Genomic DNA, 10,000 nt, shown 5'->3' on the forward strand with positions numbered 1-10,000 from the left:
GGGGGGGGTGTACTGAGGGGGGTGGGGGTGCTCGGTCTCTATGCCAACGGCATTTAGCATATTTAATGCACGGGATGTCATCGCGGAATATCGCTGGCTGAATAATGTGACGCTCTGTCATAAATTCTTTACAACTTATTTACTTAATGGAGAGAGTTATGGAGCCCTGTCAGGCCGCTAATTAACCATAGTGATACAGCACTGCCTGCACGCCATAGCATCCCCTCTGTCCCATCTCTCTCTCTCTCTCTCTCTCTCTTTCTCTCTCTCTCTCTTTCTCTTTCTCTCTCTCTCTCTCTCTCTTTCTCTCTCTCACTCTCTCTCAATCTCTCTTCTCAGCTTTGTAAATACATATTATTGAAAGCAACTATAAATTAACAGAGGATTAAAACTCACAAACCTGTGAGTCTGTCTTTGGCTCAGAGGGAAAATAGTAAAATCCAGTAAAGAAAAATGAGAAGACAGTGTGTGTGTGTGTGTGTGTGTGTGTGTGTGTGTGTTTGCACCCGCTGCTGTAAATCTGTCTGTGGAAAGACAGAGACTTTTCTAATCAAATTAAAAGTGGAAGTAGGCAAATATTACTTATTTACTTGATTATGTTCTCTGCATTTCCTCTCCCTAAGGGGGATAGATGGGCCACTTATAAAACCACTCATAATGAATTAAGACTCGCCGTCTAAAATAATGAAACGCTTGGCCATAAGCACTCACTCAGAGGAGACAAATCTGCAGGGAAAATTACACAAATAAGCAAAAGTCGCAACAAATACTTATCAACACACACACATACACATACACATACACACACACACACACACACACACATACACACACACACACACACGCACAGACACAAATACCAACAACCAAACACTGGATTATCTGACACATACAGAAAGGAAATCTACAGACGCACAAAAAAGTACATACATAAAATTATAGATATCAACCAATACCGGTATACATGTACAAATATACAAACAGAGGAATATTGAGTCATATATAGTGAAAATGCTTTGCAAATATTCAGTATCTTGTCCTTAGACATTATAATACTGAATGTTGCTGTGTTTATGAATGTATAATGTTGATTGTCTCTGTTGTCCCTGTTATAACACACCATTTAAATCGGCAGTTAACTTTCCAAACACACTCACAAACACACACACACACACATACACACACACAAACACACACACACACTCACACACACACACACACACACACACACACACACACACACACACACACACACACACACACACACACACTATTTACATCCTCAATTACACCCCCCCCCCTAAATACTCTCCCTCTCACACACACACACACACACACACACACACACACTCATAGAGTCCTACCTTGGCTGAGCTAGTTTCAGTGACCCCAGGCCAAGAGCCCAGCCAACCTTTGACCTTGTGCAGTGACCCTAGCTTCGATTCTGCATGACGACCACCCGATCCATGATTGGGTGCAGTCATTGGCACGGGCCTTTATGTGTCTGTGTCTGTGTTTATGTGTTTGTGTGTGTGTGTGTGTGTGTGTGTGTGTGTGTGTGTGTGTGTGTGTGTGTGTGTGCATCTCTAACTTGGGGTCTTTAGGCATGATAAATACCAGTCTTATTTATGGCTCTTCATTTTAATTGAGCTGAGAGAACTGAAGCCGCCACTATCGACAGGCTCTGGTAAGATGACGTCACGCAAAACACACACACAAACATGAGGGACACATAGAGAGCTGGCATTCATGAGCAAAAAAGGAAGCATTGCTTAAACAAAATAAGTTACTTAAATAAGTATACTTGACATCATCACAGAATAACATCAAATTTCCCCATTATTGTGTATTTGAGCAAGTGTGTGTCTTGTCTGTGTGTGTGTGTGTGTGTGTGTGTGTGTGTGTGTGTGTGTGTGTGTGTGTGTGTGTGTGTCTGTGTGTGTGCAAGGCCATTGCAACCTGGTAGGGAAAGCAGGCCATTGCCTAGGGCCTCAAGCTGAAAGATGTCTCCAAGAACGGCTGACTATATACTTAATCCAAAGCGATGTGCACCTTTATATTCTATGGTCAGTCATATGCAGGAAACTGCAACAGCACTGTCATCAGAATCAACCCCTCAACGCGGGCCTAACCTGTCACGAAGTTCGTGATTTCACAGCAGCAACATATGAATCATACCGTATGCTTCAGGGAGACAAGACTACAAAGGAAAGAGGAGCAGGAAAAGAAAAACAGACAGTGTCAAGTGTGAATTGTGAAAGTGTAAATTAGTTATGTCTGTGTGTGTGTGTGTGTGTGTGTGTGTGTGTGTGTGTGTGTGTGTGTGTGTGTGTGTGTGTGTGTGTGTGTGTGTGTGTGTGTGCGTGCGTGTAAACAGAAAGATGGTATTTGTGTATCTGTCTTGGTGTATGTGTGTGTGTGTGTGTGTGTGTGTGTGTGAGCGTGTGTGTGTGTATGTGCAGAGCAGCAGAAATACGGTTGTTGTTTTGCACAGGACGGTGGGCATTGTTTGCTCATTGTTTGCACTTAAATGTCTATGTAATCTATGTACTTTTTGTAACGTTTGTTTTGTTTTGCATTTTAATGTTATTATCATGCATGTGTCTTGCACTTTCTATTTATATAACGTGTGATTTTAAAAGTTGGGGTGGTGGTGTGTGTGTGTGTGTGTGTGTGTGTGTGTGTGTGTGTGTGTGTGTATGTGTGTAAAAGTTTTGCACGGGGTGGTGGTGTGTGTGTTATGTGTGTGTGTGTGTGTATGTGTGTGTGTGTAAAAGGTAAAAGTTTTGCACGGGGTGGTGGTGTGTGTGTGTGTGTAAAAGTTTTGCATGGGGTGGTGGTGGGGGAATTCCGTATTGGAATGCACTGCATTGCATGCACTTTCTGAAAAAAATTGTTAAAAGAAAAAAAACATTGTGTATTGTTGTGATGATGTGTGTGGGGGGGGGTCAGTTTGTTTCAATGTAAGGCCCCCCAGGTCCCTTTTTTCTAGGTGCCCCAAAGTGCCTTGAAACAGTGTGTGTGTGTGTGTGTGTGTGTGTGTTGTGTGTATGTGTGTGTGTATGTGTGTGTGTAAGTATGTGTACTCTCTGTGCATGTGTACGTGGGTGTGTGTGTGTTGTGTGTATGTGTGTGTGTGTGTGTGTGTGTGTGTGTGTGTAAGTATGTGTACTCTGTGTACATGTGTACGTGGGTGTGTGTGTGTGTGTGTGTGTGTGTGTGTGTGTGTGTGTGTGTGTGTGTGTGTGTGTGAATATAAGCACTGAGTTAACACTACCTCCCAGTCGTGTGCTTGCGCAAGCCCAATCATGTCCTCTCCGCACGGTCCCAGCCTCTCGCCGACCTCCATCCTCCTGCAGCTCCACACGCCCAGCGTCTCCGGCCACGCGCCCGACTCACGCAGCTCCACCTCGGGCATCGCTCCCGCGGCCTCCCCCTCCCCCTCGGAGAGGAACATGGAGGCCTGGAAGGGGGAGTGGTCAAGAGGGGAACCCACCTCACCCGATAGGACGGGGGAGGGAAGGTTGTCCCCGGCGACGGGCGTGATGAGAGTGGAGTCTCCGTCAACTACACCCATGTTGTCCAGAACGTCGGAGGGAAGAAGGGAGAAGTCTCCGCTATCTGCTGAGTGACAGAAGAGGGCACATTAGAGACACACACATCATATACACACACACACTCCCTTTCTCTCTCTCACACACACACACACACACACACACACTTGCAGGACCCCAGCCTCGGGCATCCAGCACACATGGGAAGCACACATAAGTGTTTCCATGTTAAACCATCTGATTCTGGGTTCCAGCATAAATAAACAGGCTTCTGGAGGAAAGGCTCCCAGTGTCTGAAAAAACAGAGGAGCCCAGAGGAGCGGAGAGGGGAGGAGAGGAGCGGAGAGGGGAGGAGAGGAGTGGAGAGGGGAGGAGAGGAGTGGAGAGGGGAGGAGAGGAGCGGAGAGAGGGGAAGAACAAGGGGTGAGAGGAGAGAAGGGAGACCGGAGGAGTGGAGAGGGGAGGAGAGGAGTGGAGAGGGGAGGAGAGGAGTGGAGAGGGGAGGAGCGGAGAGAGGGGAAGAACAAGGGGTGAGAGGAGAGAAGGGAGACCGGAGGAAAGGGGTGGGGGGGTAGGGCCCTGATTACGCCTTGATTGCAAACGGCTCACTTACACATCCCTTGCTGACACCTCCTGAAGCTTTATGTGTGTGTGTGTGTGTGTGTGTGTGTGTGTGTGTGTGTGTGTGTGTGTGTGTGTGTCCGTAGAGCAAGTCTGTTTCTATGTGTGACACACACATACAGAGTGTGTACTAATGTGTTTGTGTGTGTGAAAAAGAGAGACTGTGTGTTTGTGTTAATGTGTGTGTATGTATGTGTGTGCGTATGTGTTTGTGTTGGGGTGGTGGGGGAGTGAGGGGGGCGTAGGGTAGGCTAGCGTATGTGTACAGTTTTATATTTCCGTGCTTTGCCAAGTGTGAAACGCGAGGAAGCGCAGGATGCGTGGGGTTAATTACGAGACGAGCGAAGGGAGGACGTTGCACCGTGACCCCCCTGACCCCTGGATCCCCTCAAACAGGAAGTGGAGCGCGTGGCTGATGATGAGCCCATTGCCTGCTGGGAGCTGTCAGCCCTCACTGTCCCTGAGACACTGTCCGTCCACCAGCCAAGCCTCAGGCTCACACTCTGTCTCTGAACCTGAGGGGGGTTGGCAGTCTATCTGCACACAGCTTGTTTTGTTAATATTTACAGTATAGTTAAATGTTTTACTTGCTTTAAAGACATCATACTTGACAACGTTGTACCAGAGACTTACTAATGAGACACAACACTCAAAAAATCCTCCATAGAAATACGTGGGGCTAGTTTGTAACGCCAATATGGCCTTTGTCTACACATCTCACGGGATCAAGAGTATATATATATATATGAAAACAACTCATGAAAACAACTCATATGTATATATATATATATACATATCCCACTCCTTCCCCGGCAAAACGTCGACAAGTGAATACATTGAGCCAATCATATGGTGTGTTGTGAAGACATCGTGCCAATCATGTGTTGTATACTCGCCGAAGGAGCAAGATTGGTGTCGTGAAGCCTTGCACACGCGCATTTCTGCCGAATAGGATGCCCGATGAGTGCCCAAAAAGCGTTGCAATATGGCCGCGGAGTGGAGGGACTAGCCTAAAAGGACTTTGGTTGTACTTATTAAGAAATACGTATAAGTATATATACTTTTTTGATCCCGTGAGGGAAATTTGGTCTCTGCATTTAACCCAACCGGTGAATTAGTGAAACACAAACAGGACACAGTGAACACACAGTGAGGTGAAGCACACACTAATCCCAGCGCAGTGAGCTGCCTGCTTCAATGGCGGTGCTCAGGGAGCAGTGAGGGGTTAGGTGCCTTGCTCAAGGGCACTTCAGCCGCGGCCCACTGGTCCAGAGTGCTAACCAGTGGGCCACGGCTGCCCCAATACATTTGAAATTTGTGAGAAATTGCTATTTTGTCTTGACAACAAAGTTTTCTCTCTACTTAGTTTAGTTACATACTCAATGGATTTCTCTAAACTTCCAGCATGAGTTGTTTTCACTGCAGGAAACCTTGCTTCAACAGTTTTGATGAGCCCACGATTCTCATTCTTAGGCTATTGGAAAGTCACTTATTTCCGCCCGTCCCCTATTTTCGCCCTTTTCACCTCGGTCTAACCATTTATGTTTCGAGTGAGTGGGCGGAAATAGGGCACCCACCAGCCCAGGACCAAACTCCGAGCACAGTAAACAAAATCAGATTTTTAAGGCAGTAAATTCTCCTGTTAATAACCAAACCAGATTTTGTTCAAATCTACACACCTATGGCTACTGAAAAATGTAAGGTTCATGAGTACTGTCGGTACAAAAAAAGTACTGTCGGTACAAAAAAAAAGCTAAAGCAGCCTGGCAGCTACAGTGCTACACTCTGGGGACATCTTTAAAATCATGAAGTGTAGCACTGTAGCTGCCTGGCTGCTATAGATGTTGGCTGCAGAAACTCGAGTTAGGTAGCACTAATTTGTTTTCATTTTATTTCGTTTTACTTTAAAAAGTTTAGAAAAGCTTGCATATCTTGATCGCTAGCATGTACAGGTTAGTTTATTGAGGGGTGAAAATTTGAGACAAGCCTGTCTCAGCTATCCTGTTGTGTCTACCACCACAATACTAGCCTTTTCGCGAATACTCGCTAACTTGCTCAATACACCATATCCTAGCTAATATGCTAACACTGGGATTTGCATGTTAGCAGCTCAAGCTGCTTGGTGGTGGTGGTGGTGGTTAAAGTGATGAGGCTGGTGTTTCCATGGCGAGGCAGGTGGCATGAACTGTGCTGACTGGAGTGTGCTGGGGGCTGGGGTGGTGGTCAGGCCTGGCCGGCGGGTTGGATAGCTGACTGGCCGACTGCAGGGCGGTGCGCTGGCTGAGGCTAATGTGTTGGGACAGCTGGTGCTGAGTGTTAATGAGGCCCGGACCTGCCCTCGTGTACATCCTCCTGTCCACTGGCATTCCACGCGGACAGCAGGGAGCAGCGCTCAACACACACACACGCACACACACACACAAATACACATGTGCATGAAACACACACACACACACATACACAAACACACACACACATACACACATACACAAGTCAGATGCACATACACACACAGACGCACACTTGTGCATGACACACACACACATACACAAGTCAGATGCACATACACACACACACAGACACACACTCACCAGCAAGTTAATGCCCTCCACTAGGCCACCTCACACACAGGCATATGCAAATGACACTGCCTATGTGCACCAGCCATCTAAGAGGCCGTTTACTCGACACCGCCGGGTGGATTTTGATCTTACCGCTTTCACACCTTTAACGACTCCGGCAAGAAAAAACCTCGCGTACACACAGAGGTGTAACCGGCTAAATGTGCTGTAGTGCATATGCCAGACCAGTCGATGGCGCCGCGGTGCAGAAGCTTCACGATAATTTCGCGTGAATCGCGTAGAAGAAAACATTGTTAAAACAGTTTGTTAAGCCAGAGAATGTCTAATAAGTGCTCTGGTTAAGCAGTCGCATGAAATAAGGAGACTACAGACAATTCGGTTTTCAATTCAACTGTTAAACTAATAAAGTTCATTTTCAAGGTATGTGACTGCTATGTGAAATTTCAAATGCTTAGCATTGCATACGCATTGCATTAGGTCTGAGCACCACAGGAGAAAACACTAACATGCAGTAAGCTAATGTTTAACTAAGTTAAGCTAACGTGTGCTTCTAACTTAGCCACTAAATGCTGATAGGCTACATTGTGCACATAAATCATGACAGGGGAAAGAAAAACATTTTAATATGATAAATAAATGGTTTGGTTTGTTTTGACAAGCAACATGTCAGGTCGAGTGCTGTGGCTGAGTTGAGAGGTGGGGCTATGTCGTCATAAAGTTGCCGGCTTCGCACCTACAGGCGTCTACATGGCGAAAGTTAGCCGGCGGTTTCAAAAGTTCCCACTTCGGAAGCCGGTTTCAAAAGCTATCGGTTTCAGTCTCCTAAACTGCCGGCATCGTGTACATGCAAGGCGTAACCGTTAACAAAACCTCACCAGTTTCACAAAAACCGGCGTCGTGTGCACGGCCCCTTAGGCTACGTCTACACGAAACCAACGGGTGTATTTTCTTACTGCTTTAACACCTTTAACGATACCGGTAAAGAAAAAACTTGCACACACATAGGTGAAAGCGGCTAAAAGTGCTGTAGTGCATATGCCAGACCAGTCGATGGTGCCGGGCCATGCAGCTTCACATGTAATTCGTGTAGAAGACAAAACATTGTTGAAAGATTTTGTAGTCGCATGAAATAAGGAAACTATAGGAAATTCGTTTTTCAATTCAACTGTTAAACTAATAAAGTTCATTTTCAAGGTATGTGACTGCTATGTGGAATTTCAAATGCTTACGTATTGCATTTGAGCCTTTGAGGCCTGAGCACCACTGGATAAAACATTAACATGCGTCAGTCATACGTTGTAGTAAGCTAATGTTTAACTAAGTTAAGCTAACGGTGTGCTTCTAACTTAGCCACAAAAGGCTGATACAATGTGCACATAAATCATGACGGGAAAGAAAAATAATATGATAAACAAATGGTTTGGTTTGTTCTGACAAGCAGCGTGTCAGGTCAAGTGCTGTGGCTGAGTTGAGGGGTGGGGCTATGTCGTCATAAAATTGCCAGCTGTGCCGTCTACACGGCAAAAGTTAGCCAGCGGTTCAAAAAAAAAATCCCACTTCGGAAACCCGGGTACAAAGGCCTCGAAGGGAAGATGCAGATATTTCTGGCCTCTCATTTACACGAAAACCCCGTTTTTATCACAGAAAACAATTATATCTAAAAACTCCGGCCAAGTGGAGATTTCTGATAACACCGCTTATGTGTTGTCGTGTCAACTGGGAGAAACAGGGTTTTAGGTTCTCAAACGTCACATTACTCGCCAGCAATGCTTAACGTCATGTGAGCATCCTATGTTTACAGTTTGTTAGGCTACTGATCATGGATGCTATAAGGTGGTACGCATTTTTACGTTTGTGCAAACACTTTTGGCCTGTTTGCATTTGCAAATACAGTTCAAAAGATAAATAGGAAGTGATTTGTTACTTGTTGTTGTTATTTTTGGGATTGAGTTTTTCCTAACACTGCCACCGACAGGTTTGGCATGCTCTTGACTGCATATATACACGGGGAAACTTCTCTGAAAACTGACAGGTGTGCACAATGTTATTTTTGAAAACGGAGAGGGTGAAATGTCCGTTTATGAAAATAGCCGGCCATGTACTGTATAAATGTAGCCAAAAACTACCAGTTACAGCCTCCTAAAATGCTGGCGTCGTGTACACGCAAGGCCTAACTGATAACATAAATTCACCGGTTTCAAAAAAACCACGTTGTGTAGACGGGCCCTAACTGACTTACATAACAGCAGTAGATCAGGGGCCATGTGGCACAGCACCAGCATTAACCAAAGATATTCTTCATGTTTACCACAAATGCATACTCATATACACTTAACATGCTCCAGATAAACAGCTAGTATGCCAAATACTGAAAGATAAGTAGTTTATTTTATATTAGTACAGAACATGTTCCTGCTGCTTCCTTCCTGTGTTACCTGTGGTCAGTCCAAATGGCCTGTCGCTGATAGAACGGTCACATTGTACTGTATAGTGAAAGTGTATGAGGAGGTGTGGGTGAGGGTGTGGGCAGAGGAAAATTAAAAGAGAGAGAGAGAGAGGGAGCAGGGATGTAGGAGTAATGAGAGCATAATATATTCTGCTGGTAAGACTGCTACCATGGTTAGGCATGCTGAGACGAAGTTTCAGTTCACCGGCTTTTACAGGTAACTCTCTCTCTCTCTCTCTCTGTTTCTCTGCACTTTCCTATAAAATTTGACTACGATTTGCGGGGGAAAAAAAGTTTGATCTTCCATCCTGTGGGCTGTTCTAGCCCCGTGGGGAGTTTCTGCTCCATAAACATATATGCTTCTGAAAGGTAAACTTCACCCAAGGCAAACACGCTGCCAGGCTAGGCCGGGCCAAGGCAGACGACGCGCAGGCCAGCTCTCCTGAAAAGCCCGTGGTTAGAGAGGGCAGCGGTTTGTACTGAACAGTGGCCCTGCTGGGCCTGCCGAAAATACACCCTCAGAACAGAAACCTGTACAACCCCAACCAGCTAAGACAGAGGCCAGTAGACGTCTGTATGTGTGTGTGTGTGTGTGTGTGTGTGTGTGTTTGCATGCTTGTGCATGAGTGTGTGAATACATTTAATGGGCATTGTGAGTATGAATACATACAGATTTGTATGTGAAGCTCTGCATGTGTGTGTGTGTGTGTGTGTGTGTGTGTGTGTGTGTGTGTGTGTGTGCGTGCGTGTGTGTATATATATAAGTAAAGTTTGGTTTCATGCCTATGGGAGGCATA

General features: G+C 45.6%; 1 protein-coding gene and 1 long non-coding RNA gene across 2 annotated transcripts in view; one reads left to right on the forward strand and one right to left on the reverse strand.

Moving 5' to 3' along the window:
• The window catches only part of mecom (MDS1 and EVI1 complex locus), a 165,486-nt gene that overhangs the window by 107,715 nt on the left and 47,771 nt on the right, over nucleotides 1-10,000 (reverse strand). The window contains 1 exon segment of the mRNA XM_042064056.1: nucleotides 3,278-3,624. Coding sequence (XP_041919990.1) covers nucleotides 3,278-3,624 — 347 coding nt within the window.
• On the forward strand, nucleotides 7,352-8,283 carry LOC121684117. The gene is made up of 2 exons (XR_006023031.1): nucleotides 7,352-7,427; nucleotides 8,207-8,283. It is a non-coding gene; the product is annotated as an uncharacterized LOC121684117 (long non-coding RNA).

The sequence above is a fragment of the Alosa sapidissima genome, chromosome 15 (assembly GCF_018492685.1).
Source record: "Alosa sapidissima isolate fAloSap1 chromosome 15, fAloSap1.pri, whole genome shotgun sequence".
In the NCBI taxonomy this organism is placed as follows: Eukaryota; Metazoa; Chordata; class Actinopteri; order Clupeiformes; family Clupeidae; genus Alosa; species Alosa sapidissima.